This window comes from Corvus cornix, chromosome 4, assembly GCF_000738735.6.
Source record: "Corvus cornix cornix isolate S_Up_H32 chromosome 4, ASM73873v5, whole genome shotgun sequence".
Lineage (NCBI taxonomy): Eukaryota > Metazoa > Chordata > Aves > Passeriformes > Corvidae > Corvus > Corvus cornix.
In genome coordinates this window covers 3439622-3454348 of record NC_046334.1, presented here as the reverse complement: position 1 = coordinate 3454348, position 14727 = coordinate 3439622, and the positions used below count along the sequence as shown (strand labels likewise).

The window sequence follows — 14727 nt, the reverse complement described above, 5'->3', positions numbered from 1 at the left end:
GGGATTTTTATAGAGGTAAAATACATTCAGGGGCTTATTCATGTTTCTGAACTTCCTAGTATGGTGTGTTCCACCTGAAACTGACTGCACGGCACAGGAAGTTCTTTGTTTCAGAATATCCACCCTATTTTAGAGATAGTGCCTTTTAGCAGTGTCTACAGGTGATGCTTATCACGTGCTGTTGGGTTACAAAGTGAAAATCTGTCTAATTTCTTTACTTCTTGATAAACAGCATGTTATCCATAATAACTGCAGAAAAAATTTAGTTAAGAAAAAAGAGAAATAGCTTAGTCTTTTGGCACTGGCAGAATTAGGTATATGTATGAAAGGGAGAGCCCAGTTTTGTACAGACCTTACTCTCTTAATTGAACACAGTCACCCTTTGGGTAGATGACTTGTAAATGTAATGAATTCTTTTAGAAAATAAGCTGTCAGTTGCATTCCCGGAAACAGTAACTCAACTGGAAATTGAGTTCTGGGGATTTGCTTCCTTTGACTAAGAATACAAGAGGAGTTGGAGATACAAGATCCTGTGAGCTTTCAACTAAAAGGTTTAGATCTAGTGATTTGACAGTGTTCACACACTTCCAGTTGGAAAGTTTTCCAAAGGGGAAAAGGTAATTTGGGATTTCAGAAAGTCTGAAACGCAGATTTAAGTTCATTAGTCACTGTGGGTTCTTTTTGGCCAAGTGGAATGTCTACACAGAGGAACTGGTGTCCTGCCTCCAAAAGTGAAGTGGGAGTATTAACATGCAAAGTGAATTCTATTTTATTTTTTTTAGCTAAGATATGAGAAAGCATTGTCAGGAACAAAAAATTGTCACTTGAACAGGAACATCTTTTGAAGAGGTGTACACCAGGTATCTCCATTTCCAGTAAATAACAGGATACAAATTACATCTGTAGGAGAAAATAAGAACAGAAAGTGAAATCATAATGGTGGCAGATAAGGATGTTAAATGAAAAGATCTCATGCATGTCTTTGAATAAGTGTAATGTGTTTCAAGTGAACCCCCAAACAAACAGGGTTTGCCACTACAGTGAGAAAGAAATGAAAAATGTAACCTTGTAAAGCTGCGCAATGAAAATGTTGTAGAGAAGCCATAATTAAAATTGAGATAGTAACTGGTCACACTGAGGAAAAGGTCACAAATGAGGCTTTATTTCAGAAATGTTAAATCACACATGAGAGGGAATTTAAGACATAAGTAGAGACCACTCAGTAGAGATGGTTGGAGGGTTGTGTTCAATATCCCAAGAACAGGTGAGTTAGCAGCCCTTGGCATGCAGGCACTGAACCTCAGAAGAGAGTGAAAGGTATTTGTTCAGAAAAACCCTCAAGCTGAGAGTTAGTGGGGGAAAATTCATGGTGGGCACACAGTCTTTTAGAGGTTGCTGCAAAAAACCTGCAGCCAATCTAGAAAACCACAAACTGGTGAACATTGCACGTGCACTATTTATCACTGGAAACAAAGGCTGTTAAAGCATTCATGCCTTCCCTCCTCTGCCAGTGTCTTAGAAGCACTACAAATTTCAGAATCTTATCTTCACCAAGTTCTTATTTATTATTTCTCAAAAATAACAGTTCATTTTCACTGTCCTGATTTGGATGATCTATGGAAAGTATTTGTTTGTTACAGATTGAGAGTACAGTATCGTTGTTTGACAGAACTTATTTTTAGTCCACCAGTGCTTTAGCAACAGTCTATAAAAATAAACTAGCTCTCACAGTTATCATCCTAAACCAAGCCCTACATGAATTTATTTTGGAGATGGATGAATGTTTCCAGGGCCTAAATAAACCATGTGATCTTGATTTAGCATTAATACTACTTTCCATCAAAAGTTAGTTAAAAGAGTATTTCATGTTGTAAAATCCAGTATAAACAATTCAAAATAATTGTTTTTAGCTTTAAATATTTAAATATCTAAATTGCTGCCTTCTTTGCTCCTTCATAATTTTGTGTCATTTTTCTCTGCCATGCTCTTTCCTATTTATTTGAATTTATTGGTTTTTTAGAAATATTTATTGGTGGGAATCTAATATTTCACTTCCATTTTCTCCTCAGTTAATTAGCTAGTTAAGAGAATGGAATTGCTTCTCAGAAATGCTGGTGTTCATGAGCTAAAAGCCATTTTACCTTTTTAGAATAGTGAACTTTGATGAGGCCCGGTGCAGCTGAGATGTTTGGAAAGCCATGATTTTTACAGGGATGATAGTATGGGTGCCTAGATGGAGTTGTAAGGTTGGCAGCAGCTAAAAATCAAGTGAGGTGGATAACTAATGATGTGATCCAATGCTATCAATGTCTTTTTTTGTTTTAGGGATGTCCTCATGCTCTTCCAATCTACTTTGGACTCTGTGGTACCCAGGTGCTGTTGTCCCTAATTTATAGCTAGTGAGAAGGGCAAGCAGGCTGTGGCTTTAGTTTGAAGCACACGTTTGGACAGACACACACATTCATTAGCAGTTATGTGCTTGTGCAGAACTTGGGTTTGAGGAGAGCGAGGAATGCTTAATCTGCAAGATGAAATAATTCCTATTGAATGTCTTGCTGAGGGCTCCTTTGTATTAAGAATGTATTAATAAGCTGGCTCTGAAGAACAGATCCTTGAGGTGCTTGCTGATAACATCTACCCACCATCGTTTGAGTTTTATGCTTTGATTTCTTTTATTTGGTTACTTATTCACAGGAGGCTGTTACCCCATTAGAGCATGAGAGCTTGGCTAATTTAAGAGTTCTTAACAGGGGATTCTACTGAAAGGTTCTTCCTTCAAAAGGATTACATTATATCAACTAGGTCGTGTTTATCTGTGTGGTGGCTGACTCCTGACAGAACTGAGTAATCTCTGTCGTGACACCCCTCCATGTGAGCAGGGTTAGACACTAAAATTGTCCATACAACTTGTAAGATAGTAGTTTTAAGGAAATTGTTTGAAGAAAAGGTTCTCCAAGAGATACTGTTGACACTTCTGTTGTGCTGTCTGTATTGGTTATTTTGTGTGTTCTGGTGTCTAGATTGTCCAAGATCCAGCAGAGAATGATTTTGTCAATGTCTTTGGGTTGTTGTGTTTGTTCTAAAACATGGTGGGAGTAGAAGCCCTGCATATGCGATGTACCTTAATACATGTTTCTGTGTATCATGCTTGTGTGAGCCTAAACACAGATTTCCCAGGTATTAAAATCCTTGTTGGTGCTCTCATTTGGGAGAGAACTGAGACTTTGGGCTCATAGTTCTGAGTCTGCTTGGAGCAGGACATCTTTGTTGCTCTGTCAAAGCTATTTTATTTTCATTTTTTTGACTAACTAGTGGCAGGTTAATGTCTGGGGGTTTTGCTAAGCTCCTGTGAGGTGCTGGACTCTGCCATGCATGGTGTGGAGAGCCCAGAACTCTCAAGCATCTCCAGGTGCTTCACCCAGAAAGTGTTATACCACTCTGGAGGTCAGTGCCTGTAAGCTTGGTTTCACAATGCCTAATTTAGAGGTGCATAAATCCTGTATTAGATGAGGCTTCCTTTATGGAGTGTGCCCTGTGCTAGCCTGCATTTGGTAGTAAATCATTTGGAATTGGATTGCTTCCCAAGACTGCATCATCATTTTTTGTTAGCCTGTAACTACACTCTGTAACTAGAATGAGCATTCAGAGACCGGTTTAGCAATGGCTTTTGCAGCAGAGCTTCTTGTAATTGAAGCAAGTTTTCCAATTTACTTTCTTCTTTCTGTTTTTAATATACATTGAAAAACAGTCCTAAAATGTACCCTTTAAAATATTTCTGTGGTATGTTGGTCCCTGCACTGCTGTTGTTATGGTAAGGATGTAATTCTGACAGAGATGAGGACAGTGACTTGAAAATGTGACATTTATATAAATCTTACTCATATTGTAATCGGAGTTCCTGACTAGTTTTATACAAATTTGAAATTTAGACTGAGAAGAAGCCTTTATAAGGATGTTGCAATTAGCTTCTGGTAAGTTGGAGACTCTTGATTGTCCTTCAGATTTGTAATGGCGGAAGAAAAATCTAACTAAGCAGCAGTACATAGAAAAGGGAAATAAAAAGTAGTAGTTACATCCATTTAATTAACTGGCCAATAACACTGATAATTTGTTTTGCCAACAAAAATGGCACTCAAGTTAAAAATCACTTGGGCTATTGATCTATTCCTTGGAAATTTCAGAGAGTCAGAACACACTGGTATTGAGTAAGTTCCAGAGAAAAGGTTTGTATTTTGCTTTTTAAATTGGAGTTTTTCTTGCATTTCCAGCTTACACATATTTTACTTATCTATGCATATTATGCAATGTTGTATTTTGGATGCCACCATGTAAAGTGTCATTACAATGGAAGTTGTGTGCTTGCTAAGGTAGAGGCACAGATCATCTCCTCAGCCCCAGAGTGCGGATCGATAGAGCAGGTCTGTCCTTCACAGGATTGCTTTCCTCATGTCATGGTTTAACCCTAGGCAGTTCACTCCCCCACCAGTGGGATCAGGGAGAGAACGGCAAGGGTAAAAGCTGGGAATCTCATACCTTGAGACAAAGATTAATAGGGAAAGGAAAAGCCACGCACGCCAGCAAAGCAAAACTAGTAATTAGTTCACACTTCCCATGGGCAGCCAGGTGTTCAGCCGTCCCCAGCAGAGCAGGGCCGCATCACAGTAATGGTGACTTGGGAAGACAAACACCATCACTCCAAGTGTCCCCATTCCTCTTTGTTCCCTCCATTTTATATAGTGACCATGAGGCCATAGGTCTGGAATATCCCTTTGGTCAGTTGGGGTCAGCTTTCCTGGCTGTGTCTCCTCCCAGCCTCTTGTGCACCCTCAGTCTCCTCACAGCATGGCTGTACAGAAAGCAGGAAAGGCCTTGGCCCTGGGTAAACCCTGCTCAGCAAGAACAGAAACATCTCTGTGTTATCGTCCCTGTGTTCAGCACATGTCCAAAACACAGCCCCATTCCAGCCACTATGAGGAAAACTAACTGTACCCCAGCTCAAAGCAGCACACGCCACAACTCAGTTCCACACAGTTGTGACACTCAGCTGTGCTACTAAAAGAGAGGAGGGTAGTTGCAAGTCCCATACAAATATTATTTATGTTTGAAAGTTCTGGAGTCTGCTTGAAGCATCCCAGCTATCATAGTAACAGAAGTATTCATGGAAGAGAGACTCGGAGTGGGAACATTTTGACCTGATGTGGTATTTGTGAAGTAACAGTTAGTTTTACTATTGACCTTCAAAACTACCATCCTAGAAAGTATTTGACTTTTATAAAGGGCATTAAACTCATCTCAAATGTCCTTGCTACAGAGGTGAAGTTGTTCAGTGCTGCTTTTTGTTCACATAGCAAAAATTCTCCTTGTACTTTCTAAGTTCTCCTGTGGCAATTGGCTAGCTCTAGTTGGCTTCGGAATGCAGAATGACACTTCAGCTATGCCCAGTTCTTTCTGATTTCAGTGGAAATAAATTAATTAGTCTTAGAGGTATGTTTACTAATAAATATTGTCCAGGAAAGGCCGTACATAAGCAGAACTATTATTTCCATCTCCAATTAAAATACTCCTAAACATTTCTATGCTTATTTTCTAATTAAAGTTTCTTTCTCTAATATATTCAGCTGTGCAAAAGTAGGAACCAGACAGTTCCTGTTGTGAAAGTTCTCAGGAATGCAAACATGAGTAGTCAGTTCAAAAAGTCACAGTAATGCCTTTTAACAAAAGAGAAACAGCCCTGGTTTTGAGAAGGAAGGAAGCCTTTCACTCATTAGATTTTCATGCATGATCTTAGGTCAGCAATTGCTTTTCTCTCATATGCTGATAAAATATATTAGTATATGTACACACATCTGTCGAGCCACTTATATATATATATATATGTGTGTGTGTGTGTGTGTGTGTATAAAAAGAAAAAAAAATCCCAACATCTAATTGGCCCCTAAAGTTGCTAATAGCCCAGCAGGCCAGAATGGATCTGAAATCCAAAGTGGGGTTTTGGTTTTGTTATTGCTGTGAAGACGTGAATAACACTGATAATGTTCTAATACAGAATTTCATCTAGGAGAGTGTTGCCTCAGAGGTCACTATACCACACTTAAATTCACATATAAACTGAAATAGTTGTTCTCTAAACCTAGAGCTGCATGTTCCATGAGGACTGTTTGGAGTGTTGCTTTATTGCCTGTCCTAGGGATATAGAAGTGGTCACAGCTTTGTTTGCGTTAAATGGTCTTGGACTTTTTAAAACAGAATGGATGTGCCAAGTAACCCATTGTCTTTGTGTTTTACAGGCTGTGCCTGTGTTTTAAATTGTGGTGTTAGGTTTATCATTTATTTAGCCATATTAAAAAAAATCATGAGAGGATAAACTTACCTTGATAAGACCATACAGCACCATACAGTAAGAGACTGGACCTGTTAGGAAATCAGTATTTAGTGCCCAAATTCAGTCTGACATTTTGAAGATCCTCTAGAACTTTCCTGCAGTGATTTGCAAAAAACCAGAAATCATACCTGAATGAGGTGTCTTTAAGAGTTCTGTTTGGTTTTGTCAAGTAAGCCAGATGGAGATCATATCACTGAAAATCCAACTTCTAATTTTAATGTGAAAATCTTACGACCAGTAAAGCTAATCCCTTGTAATTATTACTTACCATTTCTGCAGAGAAGCTTTCTGAACCTTGCCTGTGTTACTTTTCAGTGGTGTTACAGCCAGTGTAACAATCTTGCCTAGAAGTCTCAGACAAGGACTGCAGTGCTGGACCACCTGTGATACTGATAAGGTGGGAAGTGGAGCTGTGGATTGGTACAGCCATGGACCTCAGCCCTGGCATGTGATTTAACATGTGCTTATCAGCCTCAGGGGTGCTAACAGCAACAGCAGTGCTGTCCTAGGGCGGTTGTGTCTGGCCCTTGTTCTTCCCTTGCGTTTGTGCCTCTGCAGCAGCTCCCACTCCTGCTGGGTTGAGGATAGACTGGGCTGAGGCAGGTCTGGTTGAGACCTGATTGATTTCAAGTGCTAACATTGTGGAAGCGTGTTGTGCAGCACCGTTTCTTGATTAGCCAATTTCACGCTCCTGCTTCTATCATCAGTTAATTCTGGCTGCTGGCTTTCCCTCGAGATGCAGCATGTCCCTGCATCCAAAGAGCAGTCAGCACTGCAAAGCTGAGAGGTGCTGCAGAGCACTGCCCTGTTTAATGCTTGGGGTCATGACCAGCAGAACTTGGGGTGCCTCTCTCAAGCATGGGTAGTGAACTTTTTTCCTTTTTTTTTCCCCCTCTCCTCCTGTCACCTGTATGATACAGGAGTTCTAAAGAAGTAAGCTAATGAACTTTGGTATTTCTTTACATCAACGTTTTACCATTATTACATGTATTTTCCCCCCATCCTCAAACTTTTAAGAATCCCTCTTCTCACGTTGAGTGGAGTGTAGTCTGTATCTATATTCTTCATGCTGCCAGCTCTATTCAGTTAATTGCAATATTCCCCTTAAAAAGGGAGTGCTGAGTGAGGATTTCAGGAATAGGCTATGGTGTGATACGCAGAAACTGGTAACTCGTTTCTGTTTATTTTCCTACACACTGGGTCATATCCCCTGTGCAGTGTCCACTTGAAATTCAGCTACCGTGCCATGCTGTGTTTCGCAGTGCTGTGTGTGCAGGGGAATGTGCAGCTTGGGCCTGGAGGGGCTTTGAGCAAGGAGCTTTGAACATGCTTTTGGCATTTTTATGTGGTCTGTGAAAAACAGGATAGGTCCAGGAGACCCTGTGTATCATGTGGATGATGCTTTAACCTTGCTGCAGTCTTGGAAGCAAACAAGGAAATCGATGGAAAAGACGTGTGGTATGGAAAATACTTGAACCTGCTGTGAACCTTGCAGAGGAGATAGTCCAAATTGGCCTGAGTCATCAGCTGAGGAGGCTGAGCATGTTCAACATCTGAAAACCAAGAATAGGCAAAATAACTGCTGCCTTCAGAGGGAATGGCTTCTGATAAAAGACAGTGGGAACATCACAAAGGGAAATGCTTTCTTGACGTTTTAATGTGAATCAGTAAAGCAACTCAAAAGCAAAGGCTTATTTGTAGACTGGTTAATGTTTCTCAAAAGCAATCTATGATGACAGAATAAAAGAAAACAAACCCCTTCAACAGTGCTAGGAAACAGAGACACTTTGGTTCATGACCTAGTTTTTTTCCATAAACATCAGTGTTATACTTCAGAATTCTCTTTGATTATCCAGAGGAGTTTTTTGTCATCTTTTTGCTGTACTAATTAAATACAGCATTTTCTTGGGGCAGCGGTGCCACACTTGGACAAAGCCTTCTCCTTTGTTCATTAGAAAGTTATGTTGTATAGCATATCTTGAAATTCTCATAGGAATATTTTAGTGACTAGATTTGCATCAATGTCAGTAACAATTCTAGAAGCACTGCTGACACAGTGTAAGGGTGTGATAGAGACACTGTCTGATAAATGGCTCATTTTCTTCAGTATCTGTATGTGCCTCTCTTGTTCTCCAGAGGATCTCTCACGCAGGATTTTTCTCTTTAAGATGCTTTCCCAGAGATGTGCCATGATGATCTGGAGCTTTAGCACAGTCCTTACTTGTACGCTTACAATTTGCAGCTGTGGTCCAGATCCTGCAATATGAGTATGGTGATAGTTTGCAGGCATCACCCTCAGGAGCGTGTCAGGACTTCGTTTTTATAGCAAGCAATAGAAATTCAGCTTTCTCAGACTTTAAAGTGCAGGTTACAGTCCCTTTGGAAATTTTTATGGATGTGTTTTATCTTGGAGCTGTGCCACCAATGTCTGTCTGTTGCTTTGTGATATTTTTCTGACTCCTGAGAGATGGTCTTGCTGAAATATTTCCAAAACAAAACTCCTCTTATTGCAGCTACATTTGGGGTTAAGTTATGGTTTATCAGATCAACTTTCAGGGCTTACACTTCAGTAGGGCCTCAAGCTTCTAGAGAAATTAAAGTTTGTGCAGGTCCCTTGCAGCATTTTCCATTTCCTTTGCTTTAACCTAAAATTACAATGTTGTGCCTCTCAGCAAAACTGATTCTTTCTGAGAGAGGAGAGGAAGAAAATGCTGATACTTTTTAGGTGGAAAGGTAAAAGAAACAGGAGTATTGCATTTACTTAAAAAAAAACAAAAAACAAAAAACAAAAGAAAAGCCCCCAAAATTAAAAAATTGTTTTTTAATTTTATCCCATTCCTCTGCTCCTATGAGAGTTTGCCACTGATTTCAATGGGAACATACAGATCTCTCTGCTTTTTTTTCTGGTGAACAGTGACATCTACAGAGAGTGGAGCTCAGCAAACAAGACTTTCCCATTCAGTACCACTTTTTTTTTTTTTTTTTTTACTGGTCTGATTTTATGTATCGTTAATTTAAACTCAGGACTTTATGCATGCACAGTATTACTTACTTTTGTACATTCCCACAGAAATCTACTCTTTTTTTAAAAGTTATTTTACCCTGACAGAAATTACTTTGATGTTTGGAAGTGCAATAGCAGTTTACACACTGAACTAGAAATTCCTTTCTCTTGATGTGGTGGTGGGATGTCTGGTTCTACAGTGCAGTGCGCTGAAAGATTGCAGCTTTTTGGAGCTAAAGTTTCTTTCACAACTGTGTTGGTCACATCAAGAAGTGGATTTTTGATGCTTTTGGTCTGAGTTCTTATTCTGAAATTATACAGATAGCTTTTTTCAGTACATGTGTTCATTATTGATGTAAAATATTTAAAGAAAACACTAAAATTTAAATTCCATTTATTTTCAGAAACATTCAAATTAATAAATCAGTAAGGGTACAAATAGGGCTTTTTAAAAAAAAAACTATTCTTTGTTAGACAAACTCCTTAATTCTGTCACATAGATTTTTGGTTGGCTTTTTTCATGGGTTTATTTTTTTTCCCTTTAATTTTTTTGTCTTCAAGAAGGTAATTTATTACATATGTGTAAGAATGCATATACTGCAGCTCTGAACTTCATGGCATTTATTTTTTTATTGTTCTTGTTTATGCCTTTTATGTAAAACTATTAATTTTGGTACATCAAAATGTGAACATTTTGGGGGTAATTTTTCTTGGATATCATTAAATGTATCAAACCAAGGTTTAAAGTTACTGAATCAGTGTGTATAAATGCATGAGGAGTTGGTTTAATCTTGGGTTTTTCCCCTACCAGGTCAGATATTATGGTAGGATTAACTGCAAACCAGATCCAGGTCTCATTAAACTAATACAGTAGAATGATAATCAGAAAATTGCCAAGTAATGAACAAAACCCAGAACTTTTAAACCTTATTAAGCCATTGTGGCTGATGAGCAAGTTTCATAGCCAAGGCTTTCATGTCTGAAAAATGACCCTGGTATTTGCCAGCTGGCATTATTGGTTAATTTGGGTTAGACTCAATTTGCGTAGAGGAAAGAACACAAAGTAAAAGAGTATCTCTGTGGAGCAGGAGGGAGCTCTTAAAATCCGTGTAGTAAAAATCTACTTGTATGTAGAAAATCTTTGGCAAAATGCATCCTTATGCAGCAGTAAAAGATAAAGTGTATAATAAATTACATATACCCATTCCTTAAGAAAAGACAGAATAATTATTTAAAAAAAAAAAAAGAAAATAAAAAAAGAATGTACTAGTGTGATGTGTTCGCATTGAAAGGCATTGTCAGCATTTTTTCCTCTTGTAGGGATCTGCTGTGTCCAAACTCTGGATATTTCTTATTCTTACCTTTTGAGATATTTAGCTGGGGATGAAGGGAGTGAAAAAAAAAAAAAAGCATTTCATAAATAATTGAGCAAACTTCCATTTCTGTAGTGGTTTCAGGTATGACTTTTCTAACTTTAAGAATAATCACAGGAATCTTTCATTTGCTGCAGTTTCTATGGAAAGAGGCGTCTGGAAAATGTCTTCTCTTAGCTGTGGGTTTTGGCAGGGGCTGTAAGCAAGTGTGGTCAGTGTAATTAAACTGACAAGTGCTTGAGGTACTGTACTTGTTTGCTGTGTGTACTTTCCTTCAGTAAATATTAGTATTTCTCCTAAATCTCCCCCTCTAGCTGGTGACTGTGACATCGTTTAAACTGGAGTGTAGCATGTAACAAGGCAGCATGGGAAGCAGCATTTAGGACAAAATATTAGAAGCTTTCTCAGCAAATACCCTTTTGCAATTGATGAGCAGTGGTAGATTTCTTCAGGAAAAGCTCAATCTAACAGAGAAGGCAAAAGACCTGACTCCAGCAGATTTCTCTTAGTGAGCTGCAAAAATTATCCTTTGCTGGAGAAAATCAACCTGGGGCCCTAAACTTCCAATGCTTGCAAAACATTGTAGGGTTTTGGTCTGAATCGTTACTGTTTTTCTGATAAACATCAGAATACGGCCTTGAACTTGTAAATTTAGCCCCTGAGGGGATCTCTGGGGCTCAACAGTTTTTGTGTGAGTGCTGAACAATAAGTGATCTCTTAATCGGATGATCTCTAGCAAGAATTAAATCTGAATTAACTCTTTCTAGCTCTCCTTGGTTTCATGTTTACATTGCTCTCTCTCTGTACCTCTTCCTCTACAGACGCCTCTTTATCTTGTAAACCATGGGGAGACTGGACCCATCCGGTGCAACCGCTGCAAAGCTTACATGTGTCCCTTCATGCAGTTCATTGAAGGTGGGAGGAGGTATCAGTGTGCATTTTGTAACTGTATAAATGATGGTAAGTAATGTTTCTCTAATCTGGAATTCATGCAAATTCCATAAGACTAAAAAGAAACTGTATCCCTAAAATTATTTTCTTGACTTGATGAAAAAATAGTTTAGGGAGGTACAGTAATTTGGCTTATTTCATGAATGAAAAAAAAAATCACTTCCCAAGAATAGTAGAGGGAAACATTTGTTCAGTACAGTTTAAAAAAAAAGTATGAAAAATAATGCTGACTGATGAAGTGCAGTCTGGTGTGATCAAAACTTTATTTTAAAAATTTTATGACAACGTAGGATACAGAACTGCTTGTGTTGTTAATTGAAAGCAATTTTTGTGCTGAAAGAAAACATTAATTTCTTCAAGAAATGCAAATACATACAGCAAGAAGCAAATATTTGGGCCCATGTTAGCTTCATCCTGTGCATGACTGTGGATGCAATGGTTAAATAAGCTATTAATCTTACTGTGACAAGTGTTGGTTTTCACAGAAGATGCCATGCCATATTTGTTCAAGTGTGCTGCATGTGACTCATAACTGTTCTTGTGCTCTTGGCGAAATCCCAAATCTTTGCCAGAACTAGCCTTTCTAGACATTTGTATCGAGCTGGATTTCCTCAGCTGGATCACAGGGGCATGGTGCTTTCCCTAATACAGTCATCTTTTCAACTCTGAAACGTGAACCTCATCAGACTCGGTCCAACTGCTTTTCTGCCTGGAGCTCTAATGTTTGTGCAGGCATAGCAGATAATAAATTTCATAGTTTGTTAACAATTTAAACTCTCATAAAGGGAAATTTAAATGCACTGGGAACACTTAAAGAAAGACATTTAAGTTGCAGTAGCATTTTAAATCATGCTGGTATTACTATGGTGTCTTTTATCCAAGTCAGAAAGCACTTAAAAAAACCCCCTTTGATAAGGACTAAAAATGGCAAAGAAACTAGGTTGATATTCCCCTCACTCACACACACATGCATGCACTTTGGCTGGCAAAAATGTGAAAAATAAGCATTCTGAATATGTATTCATTGAGGACCCATGAGACTAGCTCTGTGTAAATTGTTGGTGCAAAGCCACTTGATTTCTTACTGCTTTGGAGTATATCACATCTGCTAAAAGAATCTTGACTCAGTGTTGTTCCCCTCTTTCCCCAATTATAAATGTTTTTTCCTGTTCTTGTGTTGGCTTGTAGTCCCTCCATTCTTCTTTCAACACCTGGACCACATGGGCCGGCGGATAGACCACTACGAAAGGCCAGAGCTGTCCCTGGGATCTTACGAATACGTGGCTACTTCAGATTATTGCCGAGTGAGTATTGTCAGTGTGCAAACCAGTGTACAGTGTTATGGCAAAACAGACAAGCTCCTTTAAATCCTTAGAGTAAGTGCACTTGTAAGATGGATATCAGCTTCAGAAACATTCTAGGAAATACGGGTAGGTGTGGAGAATACTATGTTTTGTTCTTTTGTGTTGCGGAGTGTGAGACAAGCAAAGTAAGAATAACAAGCAGTGCAGCAAAATCGTGGATCACCAGTCTTTAAGTGAGGCATGTGTTTGGTCTTACCCAGCATGTTGTGCTGTTCAGGGGATATCTTTGAAATTCTGCTGCATTGTTGCATTTTAAATGTATGTCTTCTACTGATTTTGAAGACAGGCACATGCCTAAATTGCCTTCCCAATACCCAAAACCTTAGCAAGGGAATTTGACCTTGTAATCCATTCCTGGCAAGAGTCGTCTTAGTGTTCCGACCAATAAGTTACAGTGGAATGGGTTCTCTCTCCTAATATCAACTCACTGAAGAACTCAATCCAGAGCCCACTCATGTTACTCTAAATATTTGTAGTTGGTTTTATTACAGAACTCTATTTGATACTTCTGAAAACATAAATTACTTAATCTTTTAAAACTTCAGCTCATTTTACAAAACTACAAGTGTGACTTCATCTGACCACAGCATGGGCATATTTTTCTGTTCTTGCTGGAATTAGGCAGAATTTTCTTCCTGTGAGTGGAGCCATGATAAGGTTAGAAAAGGCATCTGGGTCCTACACAATCTTGAAGTAGCTACCAGTAACTTCTTCAGACCATTAAATTACTGCTGATATGAAGGAAAGGAAAAGGTTCAGTTCTGCTTGCTTACTAGAGCACTACTCCAAAATCCAGTGAGATCTATGAGATAACCTATAAGATTTGATTGAAACCTGGGTTAAACCCCAAAACAGGAGAGAATTGTGGTGAGATGTTGCAGAAATACAGTGTGGGACGCTCAGTGTACATCCAGTGTAACTCCATCAAATTCTGAAGCCTCAACTTCTGCCATGTAACTAAATTAGGGAGTTTCCCTGAGAAGTCATCCAGTATGGTCTGCCTGCTTGCTACAAAGATGCATCCACATACTTACTGCAATGTTACAAAAAAGAACCTCTTAAAAAATAACACTCTGTGCTGGAAATGCTAAGTCATTAAATGTTACAGAAGTTAGCATTATTTTGTAATTCACTTCTCATTTGGCTCCAAGTTGCAGAGGTTCCCTTCTTTTATAAATTCAGTTCAAGACCAGGTCTGAGAAGTCATTTCCTTATGTGCTTATCAAATGACAAGGATGAACAGCTACAAAAAATTTTAACAAATCCCAGCTGGTTTGCATTATTGCACTCCTGCTAAGCGGATGTGGTGAGAGCCACAAGTCCGCGTTTCTGCCATATATTTGTCAGAACTCAGGCAGAGATTCTTTCGAAATGCTGATCTGATACAATCGTTTAGAAGCAGTTTTTGGTGCAGTTTCTGAAATGAGAATCCAAGTAGAGTAAACAGAACAATTTTGAAAAATACTGCCTGGTTTTGGTTCCGTGGAATTAATCCTGATTTACATGAGTCAAATGAGTGAGATCAAGGGTATAATGTTTAGTTTTGTTTAAAGTTTGCCAGGGACTAAGGATAAGTCATGACTAAAGGGTTAGATGAATTTTTCTTAAATGGAATTTTTCTAGGGTTTAGTTTAACAAGTATAATTTGTTTAA

The 14727-nt window shown here is 38.7% G+C and overlaps 1 protein-coding gene across 2 annotated transcripts in view; it reads left to right on the top strand.

The window, feature by feature from the left end:
• The window catches only part of SEC24D (SEC24 homolog D, COPII coat complex component), a 43044-nt gene that overhangs the window by 14862 nt on the left and 13455 nt on the right, over positions 1–14727 (top strand). For both annotated transcript variants that reach the window (XM_039550832.1, XM_039550833.1), the window contains exons 9-10: positions 11581–11719; positions 12899–13014. In XM_039550832.1, the coding sequence (XP_039406766.1) occupies positions 11581–11719; positions 12899–13014 (255 nt within the window). The remainder of the gene's footprint in view (positions 1–11580; positions 11720–12898; positions 13015–14727) is intronic.